The sequence below is a fragment of the Brachionichthys hirsutus genome, chromosome 4, assembly GCF_040956055.1.
Source record: "Brachionichthys hirsutus isolate HB-005 chromosome 4, CSIRO-AGI_Bhir_v1, whole genome shotgun sequence".
NCBI classification, from domain to species: domain Eukaryota; kingdom Metazoa; phylum Chordata; class Actinopteri; order Lophiiformes; family Brachionichthyidae; genus Brachionichthys; species Brachionichthys hirsutus.
The window spans coordinates 7,497,734-7,514,334 of record NC_090900.1 but is presented as its reverse complement, the minus strand read 5'-3'; the positions used below and the strand labels follow the sequence as shown (position 1 = coordinate 7,514,334).

Sequence of the window (16,601 nt, the reverse complement as noted above, 5' to 3'; positions counted from 1 at the left end):
GATCCAACAGACTGGATCAGTAACATGGTCATCGTGAGCAAACCTAACAAACTAAAAATACATCTTGATCCTAAATTTCTGAACAAGGCCCTGCGGCGTTCTCACTACATAATGCCGACTCTGGAGGATGTGCTATACAAGCTGCCCAAAGCAAGGGATTTCACATTGGTTGATGCCAGAGATGCCTTTTTGCAATGCAAATTAGATACAGAAAGCAGCTTCATGACTACTTTTTGGACCCCATGGGGAAGAAAGCGCTGGCTGAAAGTGCCCTTTGGCGTGTCTGTTGCACCTGAGGTGTATCAAAGAAAACAGCACGAGCTACTGGCGGGTCTAGGCGGCATCGAGCCCATTGCGGATGACATTCTGGTGGTGGGTTGCGGTGAAACGGGTGTGGAAGCAGAATCTGACCATGATGCCAAACTTCTTGCGCTGCAAAATCTTTGCAGGGAAGTTAAGCTAAGGCTAGGGCTAAAAAAGCTGCAATTCAAAATGTCTGAAGTTCTTTTCCATGGCCAGTCGACATGCCCAATCCTACAGATGCCAAAGGTGTTCAACGACTCGTGGGGTTTGCAAATTATCTGTTCCAAAATGACATCATTCAGAGGTTGAGGAGGACACACACACACACACACCCGCACACACACACACACACTGGTTCTGTAATTTGTGTAATACCAGTTGCACCAAAAAAAATTGATTACCATATTCACATCACGATGGCTCGCTTCTATTTAACTTTGAAAATACATATTTCAAATCTCATAACATTTAAAAAAAATGACGGCAGAAGCAAGAGGATAAAAAAAAGAAAATAATAATTCTGGAATCGTGAGAGAAAGCAAGAAAAAAAAAGGAAGGGGTTACGATCCTATTGTCAACGTAAAAGTTTTAATGAAAAAAAGGTTCACTTCTGAAAGATGTAGCCGGAAAACCGCATCACGTTCCGATTGGCCAGAGCGTATTACGTCTTTTACGCGACGGCGTGACGTCGAAACATGCGCCGATATGGTTTGAGAAGCCGCTGCCAGGGTTGTGTAGCTCCGCATGACAATGAATGCTTCGTTTATTTCTTATCATGATACATTTTACATGAGTCGTCGTGGAAATTAAACCATGCCAAAGTCCGTGAGAAAAACACGCGCAACTCAGACCTCCATTAGTCGCTACTTCAGAGGACGGAGCAGCAGCAGCACCCCGAACACTCAGCGTGGGGTCCCGAACACTCAGCGTGGGGTCCCGGACACTCAGCGTGGGGTCCCGGACACTCAGCGTGGGGTCCCGGACACTCAGCGTGGGGCCCCGGACACTCAGCGTGGGGCCCCGGACACTCAGCGTGGGGTCCCGGACACTCAGCGTGGGGTCCCGGACACTCAGCGTGGGGTCCCGAACACTCAGCGTGGGGTCCCGAACACTCAGCGTGGGGTCCCGGACACTCAGCGTGGGGTCCCGGACACTCAGCGTGGGGTCCCGAACACTCAGCGTGGGGTCCCGGACACTCAGCGTGGGGTCCCGAACACTCAGCGTGGGGTCCCGGACACTCAGCGTGGGGTCCCGAACACTCAGCGTGGGGTCCCGGACACTCAGCGTGGGGTCCCGGACACTCAGCGTGGGGTCCCGGACACTCAGCGAGGGGTCCCGAACACTCAGCGTGGGGTCCCGGACACTCAGCGTGGGGTCCGCCCGCCTTCAAGAGTCAAGGTGGGGTGAACGCGCACGCACACGCACACGCACACGCACACGCACATACACATTCCATGTAAAAGTAAAATTAATGTACGTTTAAACAGGCAGTTTAAATAACTCTGTTGCATTTTTTTCTATGCAGTTCTATACAAATTGTTTCAATTCCCATTGTGTTTATTTTATTGAAAGTATAAAGTGTATTTGTATTAAAATAACTACAGATCCACAGCATGTCCATCAACACTATGACTATTGGAGGAGTTCTGTGTCTCCTTCTAGAGTTAATCGAACTTGCTCTAAGTTACGGTACTAACTCAACTGCGTTTGTCCTGCAGCATGATGTTTCCTCTGATGATGATGATGATGATGTTGATGATGACATTGTGTTGCCAAAAAAACGAGCCAAGCTTTCACCACAAAACCAGCAGGTCGAGGATTTGGACTGTCGCCCTGTATCCTGTCTGATCAATAAAGGTGAGTCTGTCCAGATCAACGGTGTAAAATAAAATGTTTACGTCTGGATTTTTTTTGTCTGAGTTCAAATCTAATCATTCTTTAACTGTATCTCTCCTTCAGAGATCACGTTGAGCCGGGGAGCAGGCAAGCTCTGCTCCTCCACCTTGGAGAAGCTGAAAGGCTTCGCCTCCTTGGCCAAGTCGCATGTCAGGCATGGTGGCACTGATGAGGCCACGCCCCCTCGGGACTTTACGTCTAACAACAACGAAGGCAGGGTCCAGCAGGTGGAGGAGGGGTGTGAGGATGAAGAGGAGGAAGTCAAAGGAAAGAAGGATTCAGGACGCGCTCCGAAAACACAGGTGCGCAGGAAAAATGCTGACTGGTTCGCACCACTGCTGTCAGAGAATGATTTAAGCAACCAGTTGCTCCAAATATTTGCCTTCCCATAATGTTCATGAGCAAGGCAGCCAACGTATGACTGAGAAGCTATTGAGCTTCTTTGTTCTTTCTATTCTTATTGACATCAAGCACGACATGAGGATGTGGAAATTTAAATACATTTACCGTAAGTATTGTAAAAGACAATAGACTAACTAAACCGGGTCAGTGTGTCACCTGATAATAACGTGTAGATAAATCCATTGCGGTGTTGTGTTCTAAAATGTTTGAGGTAGTTTAGAAAGATTGCCTCCATGAACTGTGAAACACACACACATTTTAAATAGTGTAATAAGATGAATATTCAACACAAACGAGACTAATGGATCCTTTGTTTGGGGGAACTATTCAAACTGAATGCTATTACTCTTTCGCAGGGATTCGGTTTGTCCCAGGTTACCAAGACTGGAGGAGAACAAGGGGAAGGAGGAGAAAAGGTTGAAGGGCCGAATCTCCTGCCAGACTCTAGCGCCCCCTGTAGACGCATAAAGAGTGCGTACACTCCCTTGGAACGGCAGGTCGTCGGGCTAAAGCAGCAGCATAAGGATGCACTGCTGGCTGTGGAGTGCGGCTACAAGTACAGGTTCTTTGGGGAGGATGCAGAGGTGCGAACAGAAAAGGATGGAAATAAACCGTCCCGACAGTCTCAGATCTACGCTGCTGTCTGAAAGTCATGTCCATGTTACAAATCTGATCAAATGGACACCTGATATTATTGTGAAACCGTGTTTCATTTTTGTGTGTGACCAGATTGCTGCCAAAGAGCTCAATATCATCTGTCACCTGGATCATAACTTCATGACGTGCAGCATTCCCACGCACCGTCTGTTTGTTCACGTCAGACGACTGGTGTCTCATGGACACAAGGTATGACGTGTATCCTCCGCAGTGTTTGTATTTAGCGTTTAGGACGACACTTTTTTTTCTTATCTCCGTGTTCTTGTCTTTCATGTCCAGGTTGGTGTGGTCAAGCAGACAGAGACGTCTGCGATCAAGGCCTCGGGGACCAACAGGAATGCTCTGTTCACTCGTCAGCTCACTGCTCTTTACACCAAGTCCACTCTCGTGGGAGAGGGTATCCTGATAGACTGAATATCTGTGTCCTTGTGTTGCTTTAAAAAAAAAATCTCTCTATCATTGCCCTTGACTATTTTGTTATAGATGTGAACCCGGTCTGCAGAACGGAGGCTGCAGAGGAGAGGGCCCGTGGTGACGTGGTGTCTGATCCTTCTGACTGCTTCCTGCTGTGTATCAGTGAAAACTGGGACAGACTGAAGAAGCAGCTCACTGTAGGGCTGTTGGTGAGTCGGATGAGAACCAAAACGTTCATGTGATCTTTAGACTGATCAAAGACAGCCTCACGGCCAGTCAACTATTATTTTGTTTCATATTCCAGATCAAGCGTTTGTCTTATGGACAATCAATTCGATCCACCGTAGCGTTGACTTAAAGGCAATGCCAAAACAAAACCCTGTAGCAATTCTCATCATGGTACAGATTGTGTCTCCATGAATAGATCTTCAATTGCTTATCATCGCACCATTATGGTGAAGCCGTCATCACGACATCATCAAATAGATAATACGAAACAATACATTCCTTGACAATGGAAACTTAAACCTAACGTCTGAAATTACGTAAGATGAATTGATGAATATCTTTTTCTAGATGATACGTTTTACCTTTCACAGACATATCATCAAATACCCTTATCTGGTATTTTGATTAGCTAATTACCGGTATTATTTTTCATGATATTGGCAAAATGTAAAAAAAAAAGAAGCCTTATCTTATAATGTGGAAGAAAAACAAACAAACAACTGATCCAGAATCTGCACAAGTACAAACAAATGTATGCTGTCTCATAATCTCCTCTAACTCTGGCTGGCAGAGGCCATTAAAACTCACTGGGAAGAAAGCTGGACTGCTTGTGGTTCCATATAGAGCACAAAGTATTCTGAAATGTTTTTGCCAAAATAATGCATTTTTTTCATAATATTAAATTAAGCATGATTTTCATTCTTAATAGTATCCCAAAATGTCATCATCCTGTCTACTAAGGAAGAATATAACTGATGCTACAGCTGTTAAATCAAAGTTAGTGTTGGTCCCGTGTCAAAGTTAGGGCTGATATTTCCTGTCTTGTGTTAGCTTTAGCCCATTGACAAGGTATTTTGTTAAATGAAATGACTTGAATGACGTGAATATTCCATTTAAACAACATCACCATCGACAAACAAAACATTCCTGACAGATGCATTTCCAACCACAGTAAATGATTATGCATATTCATTGATGTGTTTGTGTATGTAGGCTGTTCAGCCCAGCACAGGAGATGTATTAGTGGACTGCTTCCCTGATGGCCCGTCTCGCTCTGAGCTGGAGGGACGCGTCCTGAAAATAAACCCTGTGGAGATCCTGATCTCTTCTGACCTCTCGGAACAAACCCACAGACTCCTCCAGAGCATCGCCTGTGCCAGGTAGTTTTCTGTTTGGACACTAGGGGGCAGTCTGTCCTCATTTTCTTTGTGACGTGTGGCCAATGGTCGAGATGTAATCCAACAGGTGGACAGTAGAACTCCCTGGGTTCTGCCTGGATGAGACATACTCGAGTCCAGGCTACACCGTAGACATATTTATAGGTGTTAGTCAGGAGTCCCAGTAATGAGCTTAGCAACAGGGAGCCATCACCTAAAAGCAGACTTCCATTTGAGCGTTCAAGCTGCTGCACGAGCCACCAGAAGAACCGGAGTGAAACGGTTCATCCATTGTTACGGACACAGTGAACGGTTGAACCGGAGCGTTCCAGAAAAGAGTCGCCTCCCATGCGGCTCGTCTTTAGTGACAGTCTCGCTCACTATGTTCACACCAGTGGGAACGTGCCGCTCAAGAGGCTGCCTGTGATTCCATTATGCTGTGAAAACGAAATGAGAGAGAGAGAGAGGGGGGGGGCGGGGGGTGATTTGATTAGAAGAGGATGGTCAAATAAACGAGAGGGGTGTCTTCTACTTGCTGCCTATTTTGCCTTGAACTTCTTGAGGGATCTCATTTCTCATTTCCACTTTTTCCTTCTTTCCACTGACCTTTTTTCTTTCCTTTCTCTGTGCAAATATGGTCCATTTGTATTCATTCATTTCTTTCAGTCTTCCGCTTCCTTTTTTTAGCTGTTCTTTGTTGAGTTGCATTGCAGAGACAGTCTGTAAAGGCCACTCCGGTTATTGTGTTTGAACAGTGCTGCTCTCTCGCATTGTGCTCATCAGAGATGGGACTCTCAATTCGCAGCCTCTGCAGAGCAGCTTTTCCTAATCAGCTCAGACAGAACATTTAAATGATCCTTGGCTGTGCCAGGCCCTTTATAGATCACCGCTGATGACCTCCCAAGATATATTTTGAGGGGATTATTTTGTCGATCTTGATTAATTGGACTGGGGCTTTTGAAATGATCCTGAAATAGGTGTTACGGATATTACAGTCATGTTTTTCTAACCTTATTAAAAATACTGAAGCAAAGCCTCCCAGGTGAGCGTTCATAGTATAAAGGCTTTTTTATTTTTATTTTATTTGTCGGCACTGACGTTTGTTTGACAGGTCTCAGGGGTGGGCTGATGAGAGAGGCCCCCTTGGCAACAGCATTAATGTGTGTCCATGGAGCGGCTGGTAATGAGTCCCTGGGAGTTTGGTAGAATCTGTGTGCAGTATTAGTTTCTTTACTCATCCACAGCCTCGAGTCGTGAGTCGGGATCAAAGGAGTAAAGATCAGAACTACTGAAAGTCTTACTGGCTGCTGCTGCCATATAGACATTCTTGCTTTACTCTTTAAAGTTGATGACTGAAACTCTTGAAAATTACATATTGAGTACAAAGTAAGCGATCAGCCCTGTCAAGATGGATACACACACACACACACACACAGGAAGACGTTATTTGCATATATTATGGGTGTGTGTGTGGAAAGAAATGGCTACCCTCAGAGCTTTGTGTTCATCCTGCAGTGGTGTGCACGTTAGCCACTGATTTCTGTCACATTTTTTGCATATGGAACCTTTAGCCATCCCTACTTTTGATCGATCACCTTCATCGGCGTGCTCTCGCATTTGGAGGAAAATTCCAAAAGGGAGTGTTGCATCTTTAGTGACAAAGTGAAAATTAAGAAAGAAACATTCTCTCATTTACTACCACCTTAATACAGCGCAGGTGAATGCACCATTAGGTTAATTGAATTGATGACTTCAGTACTTTGTTTATGATCAAATACATACAAAACTAAAGGATTTCCCATTAACCTCAGCACTTTCATTTTTGTTCATGGCCATCTGACAAATGTTAAAAATGCTAACATGCTCGATTGAACCTTATAACCTAAATCTGGATCTACACCAAGAAACAAGACAGCCAAGGGTTGTTATATCACAAGATTGATTTTTAATACTCCAAATTATACATGCACAAATCAAGAATATTACTCTGCCAACTAAACTTTGACCAGACAGAGAGTTCCTAAAATCAGGTAATGATGCTCAGATGGGTCAATGCCAGCAAGTGTGCTGCTCTTATGATGTCATAATGCGACTGCATTCGCTGGTTAAATGATTAATGGTTGCAGTTTGCGTGCTGGCACAATACGCAGCCTATTGATCACTTCCATACAAGCTTTGCTCCCAGTCTAACCAGTGACTGCAATGAAACATGATGAATCTTATGTTGGTTGCTGGGCTTGTGCACATCTATACATTACGGTAGAAAACAGAAAAAAGAAGATGCTCTAGCCCTGTGTCCACAGCCACCTGTTTACCTTGGTTGCCCTGGAAACAGCAGAGCACAGAAAAGCAAAGGAGTCCTTGAAAGTAGCAATTCTGAGGGAAAAGTGAGGTGTCAAAGCACAACAGCTCGTTTTGTTCATGGGGCTGACTGGGGCCTGCAGCACATGTCTGGTCTTCTCACAGACAGGAAGACATCCCGTTCCACGTTTCCTTCTTTCTGCATCCTCCCTGCTCCCACGAACCCCCCCGAATCAACGCTGTCATGTCGTTCTGCCGCAGCACCCAGGCGGATGACCGAGTGAGAATCGAGAAGAGGGACGGCTCTCAGTTCGAGTTTCCTTCTGCAATGAACACCGTCACCAAGTTCTACTGCCAAACTGAGGACGATGGTGCGTCTGCGCCGCTGTTCGCCTCACTCCTCGCAGATAAACATACACTTTCACTGAGAAGAGGCAGACATCAAGCTGCGTCTGAGACATCTGTGCTTCGTGACTGTGAAAGCGTGGCGTCGTTCGCGTGTCTGTTTCCTCCAGGTTCTCGCCCTCTGTCGAGCGTTGTGTCCTTGGAGAGCCCGGCGATCTGCTGTCTGGGGCCGCTCATTCAGTACCTCCAAGAGTTCAACTTGGAGAGGGCTCTCAAGAGCCACAGGTGCAGTATGTTCAAGTAAACGTACAGCTAGGGGCAATTGCTTCAGTTATCGAGTAGTCGATTGACTGAAAATGGACGATAATGGATTTGTTTAGGCAAAAGTATTGATTGCACGAGTGATTCCAACTGAATCTCTGGGTTTTGGACTTTCGGTTGAACTAAACAATAGATCACATGAATGTATAATAAAACATCTTTCTTATTGTTTTAACTTTCTTCATTCTCTTTTTCACATTTTCAACCCAAATGCAATGCTAGTTTTTTTTTTTGCTAGCTCTTTCTGTGTCTTGCAGCTCATTCCAGCGTCTCTCCTGCGCATCGGCGGGTATGATCCTCGGGGCTCCGACCCTAAGGAATCTGGAAATCCTCAACAATCAGGTAAACCTCGACTAACGGCACGACTCGGCTGGGCAGCCTGATGGACATAATGAAGGGTCTGTGTCTGTCTCGGGGCTTACCTTGCACCAGTCTGCTTTCATCTTCTGGCTGAGTTCATTTGCTAACTGAAGGATGATGCAAAGGACAGGGTGAAGTGGAGAAGGTTGATTTGCTCACGGGACAAGCCAAAAGTGCAGTAGATCCTCAGCAGAACATTTAGTTGTCACTTTAGTAATGGATGAGATGAAGTACTTCTGCAGATTAACATTTCCATTGGGTGCATGTCAGCGTACTGCACAGCCTCAGAGAATCTCATGCTTACAGACTTTATCATTTTATGTGAAATGTTTCATGCCTTTAGGGAGAGGGATTCTGTTTTTAGTCTGTACCAACAGGAAGTTACTCTAGTTTAGGTTAATGAATTTAATTTGTGTCAGGGTTTTATTTAATTGAAAGGAGCCATCATCGGTGCCCTTCTCAGTTTCCCTGACTTTTGGCTGCTTTGAATGAAGTTTTGTCTCCATCCGCTGTCTGCATGCACATTTGGCCACAGACGGATGGCGGTTTGAAGGGCAGTCTGCTGTGGGTGTTGGACCACACTCGGACTCCGTTTGGGAGGAGACTCATGAGGAAGTGGGTGAGCCGGCCCCTCACAGACGCACAGTGAGTCCAGAACCCTCTGGTGAATCCTGACTGGTTTTAATTTGCTGTTTCATCGTCCCGCTGTAAATACCAACACCAAGTGTTGGTTCGCGAGGCACAGCTGTGTCTTTAGAGACGGTCTGCTGTTCTTGGAAAGTGCCTCCATATAATTTATGTTGTAATTTGATGCGATATAAATAATGTTGTCTTGACTTCACCTCTGCGTTAGAATTTGTTGTCATTGTTTGGCGTTCAAATGGAACAGAGAGCTGAAGTGTAATTGTTTATTTAGTGTTCCCTGACATGGTGAAAAATTTGAAAACCAGTTTCAGAAGAAATTATTATTTTTTTTCTTCTTTTTTTTAATATTCTGACAGTTCAATTCTATTTAAAGATTTTAGTCACTGCAGTTTTTAAATAGAATTAGTCAATCATTTTCTCTTTTGGGACTGACACAAAAGCTTCATTGCTGATTGTTTTGAAAGTAATCTCTGCTTCTGTGTTATAACATCTAAATTAACTGCATTGTGACGGAGGGTGTAGGATAGAGCCATAGTATTAGATTAGATTATTAGTATTAGTAAAGCACAAGCACAGAACAACAAAAAGACGTCTGACACTTATAAATAAAGTGTAAATAAACAGTAAAGTGGCAACTATTTTATAAAAATACAGGCATTATGTCAACATAGTTCTCACCCATGGGAGAAGTTACTCCTGTTTTTAGAAATCCTGCCGTGTGAAAACACCTAAGAATAAATAAACATGCTGAATCTGAATCATAGCACTTCAGCTTCTTCACTTTTAATATTATAGTAGTTCTCTGGAGTGTAATTTTACTGCCTCTAACATTGATTGGGTATTTTCTGTGTGTGTGTGATTTGCCGTTAACCTCCCACAGTGCAGGGATTATAGCTGTGGATTTGGCACTCTCAGATTATCCTCTACCGAATTTCAGCATGACTAAAACCCAGATTACACCCAGCCGTATTAATTCCAAGATACACGCTGTATCAGTCCATGACATCATCACTCCTGTGTGAGTGTGATCTCCATTTTATGACATAACTAAAGCATTTTCCCCAGTTGCTCATGGAATAGCCGTTTGCCTCAGGCCACGTTCCACAAGTCAGACGAGATACTCTGTGACTGTTTAGAGGAAGTCGGCCTTTCAGCTTGACCTGAGGATGCCCACGTTTCTTTCTGTCATTTGATTGGATGATCCCCATTGCGGTTTTTAATGTTGACATGATGCTATCATTCCTACTGCTCGGTTATCTCATCTGTGCTCTTTAGCTTTAAAGAAGAAAAGTTCATTTCCTTTGTACCGTATACTTGTATACTCTACCGTTACCTTGGCGATACGTTAAAAGTACTATGAATGGAAGCGAATCAACTCAATGTAGATAATTGTTCATTAATCCTTTTCTCCCATGAACACACAGACCTATCTTAGAGAGGCAGGATGCCGTTCAGGAGATTTTGGAGTCGCACTCTCCCACTTTAAACTCCATCAGATCTCTGCTGGCCCGTTTGCCCGACCTGGACAGAGGCATCTGCAGCATATACAACAAAAAGGTAAGAAGAAACAAAACCAGACACATCTCGTGTCACATCTGTTTTCACAAAGTTTGTCTTTGTAGAGGTTTTAATGTTGGTTTCTATGGAGTAATGACACACTACAATTAGAAGGACACTCGATACAACATGCACCTCTATCAAGGCCCGGCAGTTCCTTCTAAATACATTCTGGCCAATAATCTCATGGCTTCATTTTTTTGGCTCGTGCGTCCATTTCATTCCTCTAAGTCTCAGGAAGATTTCACAGAGTTTATGTGCAATTGAAGAAAGTGTCCAATTTGTCCGCTGGATGAAATGTAAGAAAAAAAAGTGGATGAACTCGCTTCCTTTTGGCTTTCAAGAGTAAAAAATGAGAACCGCGACAGTAGTTTTTTTTAAGTTCTCTTGTGCTTCCTGGCGTGCCTCTTGATTAATAACATGCAGCATTCCTGCCTCATTGGCCGTACCTGACTCCTTGACACAACCTCATTTCCCATCAGGCCCTTTGAAATGTCAGGAGGTTTTATCGTGTCTGTGTGGAGTCTGTTTCATGAGATGAGAGGCACTCTCATTCCAGTTTCATGTTTTGTTTAATGATCGGTGTTTGGGCTCCGTCATATATTGTTTAAAAGAATGATCTCACACACACACACACACACACACACACTGGCCTTAATTGTCACTTTGCCCCTCGGGAGATGAATGGGCCTCTGTGTAATGGCCTGTTTCTCTGTGGCCGTGGTTTTGACATGATGGGAGGGGGGGGGGGCATCACTGGGGCTGCAGACATGGGGAGGCGGACCATTAAAAACCTGCTGTATGGGACTGACACATTAGACCTTTGTGACTGTGGCTCTCATTAACCTTTCATGAGATGCTACCACACTGTGACATCACTAATAGCACAGCAAAGCCAATAGAAACGGTCTTCGGGGTTATTTCCACATTGATTCATCTGTAACTTTACTTAATCTTTAATTATCATAGTTGTATTTTCAAATCTGTCACAATAATCACAAATTGATCAGTGACGTCTTTAGTGTTAGATCATAGACAGTTGTGTTTCTTATCACAGAGTGAAGGGAGCCTGTGCTGTATCAGAGATAGACGCTCCGAATAAATCCGGCGTCTTCTTCCCTTTCTGTAGGGATGCTGTTTTCTGCCCGCCGTGCTGTGCAGACTTCGGTGTTGTGCTGGCGCTAATTGTTGGTGTCTGTCAGAGCGTTGGCTGTAATAAATTGTTGCTCTTTAAGCCCAGCCGTCGTAAACAGAGATGAGATCTAGTGATCTAATCTTGCAGGTTTACAGAGTCGAACACAATACATCTGAAGCACATGAACACACAACGGACTAGGGATACACATAAAAGAAAAATCTATGAATATTCAATTGTTTTGTTTTAACAGTTATTTTCTATTTTTCTTCATCTTGCAATGGTTTTTATATTGGAGCCACTTTTATTTATTAATGAATCATCATAAATCATGGGTAGATCATTTCTCTAGTATTTATTTCTTTTATTTTAATTGCTCTTATTTTATATGCAGAATGTTTTTCTTTTGTTTGCTGAGTTTCAAGATGTAGATCTGCTGTATCTGTATTAAAACAAATGTCCACTACGCTTATCATTAGTATCAACACCCATTTTTGAAAGTACTTTTTTTGGACTGTTGTCTGTGCATTGCTTTCTGATCAGTAGCAGGCTCCCTGATAAATTACACCAACCACACCAGAACCACAGTTTACGCTTCAGAATATATTTTTAAATGTCATGTATAAATCTTTATGTGTGTTCCAGTCTTCCACGCAGGAGTTTTACCTCATCACTAGCAGTCTCTGTCGCTTGGCGGTGGAGCTGCAGGCCTTGTTCCCTGCCATCGAGTCACATGTCGGCTCATTACTGCTCCGAAGCCTCTTGTTGGACACGCCTGACCTTCTGGCTCCGGCCCGCAGCTTCCTCAAGGTGCTCAATGAAAAAGCGGCAAAGTGAGTTTTGATGAGAGGTGGTACTTTTGATCGTATTGCCTGAGCAGAGAGACGGAAATGTATTTGAATGTGGTTTGCAGTGCGGTGCAAACAACCCTACGCGATTGTTGATTTAGATGTGTAGTATCTCCAGAACTATTAATGCAAGTTATTAGGTCAACATTATCCTTAGATTATCATCCATAAATAAGGGAAGAATGTTTCCTAAACAAAACTAGACAAATATCCTGCAATAGATTTGAGCAGATATTTCAATAATTCGTGTTCTTCTCAAAAGTTGAGTTCTCATTCATTACAACAAAAGTAAATTAAGTACGTATTACTAAATCGTCTGTGATAGCTTTGTATTCCAGAGCTGCAATTAAAGTTTGCTGCTGTTATGGATTAATTTATTATTGGTATTTAATTGATTCTTTACAAATTTTCATTAAGAAAAATTCCCACCAGAGTTCCTCATTGTGCTCCAGACCACCTGAGACTTGTGTGTGCGGTGAAACGTAACAGAAATCCCTGCATGTTTTAAGAGCTAATTGCATTTCAGCCAAATAAATAACTTTAAATATTTACTCAATTATCAGAGTTGTTTTAGGTAATTTTCATTGCTTATAGGAGGCACAGATCAGTGATTTTATTTTTGTTTCATCAATATTTGCTTGATACCACAGAAATGTACATGGGAAAAGTGATTTCCTTTAAAATACAGAGGGGCTTGTATCCAACTGCAAACACAATGACAATACCACAGAATTACGCCTAAGATGTGAAATGTTTCGTGGGAAATGCTGCATGTCGACTGTCACTTCATTTAATTTACATCAACATCTGGCACGGAATGTGGTAAAGATTAGCCTTGAATGCTGCTTGGACGTCCACAGGCATACATTGCCAGCAGCTGGCACACTTTGATGACATTTTCTAAATGTTTTTATAGGTCAGGAAATAAGACGGAACTGTTCTCGGACCTCTCCAGCTTCCCGGTACTGCAGAAACGGTCGGAACAAATCCACGCCGCTGTCAACGACATTCTTTCTCATCGCAAAGAGATCCGACTGACGCTGAAGGCGCCGGCTCTGGACTACACATCCGTCTCTGGACTGGAGGTGCTTGTTCTTCTGTGTGTTCGAGAGGGGGAGACGTGTGGGAGGAGATTGAAGGCTTGGTTTGGGTCGATGACTGAGTCACGGTGATGATCTGATGTCTGTGTGGGATTTCGGATCACTGTGTTTGTGTCAGTTTGAATCAAAGGTGACATGTTCTTTTGTCTGCCGCTGTCTTTTCTTAAAACCGTACTCCTCTGCCCTCAGTTTTTGATTGAGGTGAGGAACTCCAAGTCATCCACTGTTCCACCTGACTGGGTCAAAATCAGCAGGTGCGCTTACAGTGACCAAACACACACACACGCGCACACACACACACGCACACACTTCTGAATGATGACCACTCACAGCCACGTCTCCAACACTTTTCTGCGCCACAAAATGTGTCTTTTCAGATTTTGCCGCATGACCTAAAACTGTTGCACGTACGCCATCTGACATGCTTTCTTGAAGTGTCATTGGATATTTGATGAACACTATGAGCTGTTGAAAATAAAGTGCTCTGCAGACTAGCTGCCTCTGAACTTCTACTCATGGTGTTTTCACCCCCACCAGGTCTATTATTTTCACATTACACTACACTTCATTGTAGAATGTGTTTAAACCGTCACAATATTGGAGGCCAGTAGTTTCCATTCAAAGAAGATGCAATATAAACCTCCTGATCGTCATAAATGCTTGGCAGGTAAAAAAAATACGAACACAAAACTCTATTTAGTTCGGGCAGTTATTGAGTCTTTGATATTCTTTTAAAAATAACCAGATAACTGTCGATCATCTGGACTTTAGATGTTATCAAAATTGAAGAGGAATAAAAAAAAAGAAACACCTTTGACATACTGCATACATCCTGTGATACTTGATTTTATTTAAGGGGCTACGAGTTAAATCGATTGGTGTCTGGCGTCTCAGCACTTGTTGATCCTCTGTGTGTTGTATTCGTCACAGTGACTGTGCACTAAAATAAATGGCTGTCTCATTCCTTTGCTCGCTTTGCATGTTCTTTTCTTCCTCAGCCTCACGTCCTTGTGCACTTTTTTTTCTGCAGCACCAAGACAGTCAGCAGGTTTCACTCTCCTTTCCTGGTGGAGCGCTACAAGAAGCTGCAGCAGCTCCGAGAGCAGCTGCTGCAGGACTGTCAGAAGGAGTGGACCAGTTTTCTCGAGTATGGTACACACACACACACACACACACACAAAGGTGGCACATGCACATCTAATGTGATTATAAAGTCAAATAGAAAAATGCATGCAGGAGGATGCATGGCAGAATTGTTCTGTTTTAATCAAGTACACCCTCGGTCCGCTCACAACGCAGAATACACTTACCATAATTTACAGTTGAAAATGCCTCCTCTTTTTCTCTGTCTCCCTCTCTCTCTCTGAAGTCAGTTTGGGGAGCACTACCACACCATGAAAAGGGCTATTAGTCACCTAGCAACCATAGACTGTCTATTTTCATTGGCTGAGGTGGCTAAACAAGGGAACTATTGCAGGTGATGACCACTCGTAAAGACCTGAAATATTGATGTGTGTGTGTGTGTGTGTGTGCGTGTGTGGGGGGGGTGGTCTGTGTAGGTGCCCAGTGTCATGTCCTATAGTCTCAGACAGGCTGTATGTGGGTGTGTGCAGCAGGCTCACCAGAATGCTCAACCAAAATGCTAACATCTCACTCACATGGTCACACAACAGGCACACGCACAAATTAGCACACATGATGATCTATTTATAGCAGTTTTGTGTTAACGTCACATCCATCCACGTCTTTTTGCTGCAGTACTTCTGTTTTGCGATATTTTGAGACTGAATTCATCCCGTCTGTTGATTCATTGTGCTCACTTTTCACGCTGTACTGCATATACAGTTGTAAGTAGAAGTCTTCGACCGCCTTGTATTTGTTTAATTGATAACATATACAAATGACCCGCTGTTTGCCATAACCAAATCACAGCAGGGTTATAGTAGGTCAGTACAACAGAAATTACAAATGCTTTTCCAAAGTATAACAAAACATGTTACCTGCAGCGACTGCTGCGGTCTCAGAATTATTCAATTTCTTAACCTGCTGAGACTTACAAGATGCAAAGACAGACACCTTAGCTTTCCTCAGGAGTCTAAAATGCCTCTAATTCTGTAATATTCCTGGGTTTGTGTCCGGCAACTGTTTTCAAATACCATCTGAGATTTTCCTTGAGATCCAAGTTAGCCAACAGTGACAGCGACTCCAGAGGATTCCCGATCTTCTTCTTAAACCAAGCCTGGGTTTGGATTGTTGTCCTTTTGGAATGTCCAATTTTTTGTAGATGGGGTGTTGTTTTTCCGTATATGCTTTGTTTTTCTCCCTGCAGAGGTATTTCTGATCTGTGCCTTACCTACATGGGTTTGAGCTATTAGAATAAACTTTTCGTATGTTTCTGGGGCGGCAGTAATGTACTTGGGAAAGATAACTCATGTCTTCACATGTTTAGTTTGTGTTTTGTGCGTTCAGGCCAGAAATGTGTGAAAATCAGTGTCAGATTGTTATCAGGGACGGCAGGCATCCTGCCATCGACCTACTGATGGGAGAGCACAACCAATATGTGCCAAACATCACTGAGCTGCAGGTACACACACACACACACACACACACACACACACACACACACACAATATGGTACAGAGGCATTGACGCAGAATCAAAAAGTATGTTTCCTTTATTAATCCTGCATTGGGAAATTATTTTTGTACTGACATACAATTTTTTACACACAAATTCATGAGGAGATGGTCGAGTGGAGGGCGAGCCACGTAGCAGCGCCCAGGGAACAAATTCTGGGGTTCGGGCCCTTGCTCAGAAGTTTCCCAAGCCAAGCCCTTATGTACTGAGCTTCTGCTGCCCCCAGTGTGTGGGGTAAGGTGCAAAGGGGGCGTATTTAGGATCCATTCCATATCTGTGTGCACGTCTGTCCTTC

The 16,601-nt window shown here is 43.6% G+C and overlaps 1 protein-coding gene across 1 annotated transcript in view; it reads left to right on the top strand.

Moving 5' to 3' along the window:
* Nucleotides 1–1,116: 1,116 nt before the first annotated feature.
* The window catches only part of msh3 (mutS homolog 3 (E. coli)), a 31,208-nt gene continuing 15,723 nt past the window's right edge, over nucleotides 1,117–16,601 (top strand). Inside the window, exons 1-19 of the mRNA XM_068760833.1 lie at nucleotides 1,117–1,701; nucleotides 2,022–2,160; nucleotides 2,263–2,501; nucleotides 2,958–3,185; nucleotides 3,331–3,447; nucleotides 3,538–3,655; nucleotides 3,742–3,881; nucleotides 4,894–5,060; nucleotides 7,620–7,729; nucleotides 7,874–7,988; nucleotides 8,282–8,366; nucleotides 8,920–9,029; nucleotides 10,454–10,586; nucleotides 12,367–12,554; nucleotides 13,486–13,654; nucleotides 13,859–13,923; nucleotides 14,700–14,816; nucleotides 15,039–15,146; nucleotides 16,139–16,253. Coding sequence (XP_068616934.1) covers nucleotides 1,117–1,701; nucleotides 2,022–2,160; nucleotides 2,263–2,501; nucleotides 2,958–3,185; nucleotides 3,331–3,447; nucleotides 3,538–3,655; nucleotides 3,742–3,881; nucleotides 4,894–5,060; nucleotides 7,620–7,729; nucleotides 7,874–7,988; nucleotides 8,282–8,366; nucleotides 8,920–9,029; nucleotides 10,454–10,586; nucleotides 12,367–12,554; nucleotides 13,486–13,654; nucleotides 13,859–13,923; nucleotides 14,700–14,816; nucleotides 15,039–15,146; nucleotides 16,139–16,253 — 3,048 coding nt within the window. The remainder of the gene's footprint in view (nucleotides 1,702–2,021; nucleotides 2,161–2,262; nucleotides 2,502–2,957; nucleotides 3,186–3,330; nucleotides 3,448–3,537; nucleotides 3,656–3,741; nucleotides 3,882–4,893; nucleotides 5,061–7,619; nucleotides 7,730–7,873; nucleotides 7,989–8,281; nucleotides 8,367–8,919; nucleotides 9,030–10,453; nucleotides 10,587–12,366; nucleotides 12,555–13,485; nucleotides 13,655–13,858; nucleotides 13,924–14,699; nucleotides 14,817–15,038; nucleotides 15,147–16,138; nucleotides 16,254–16,601) is intronic.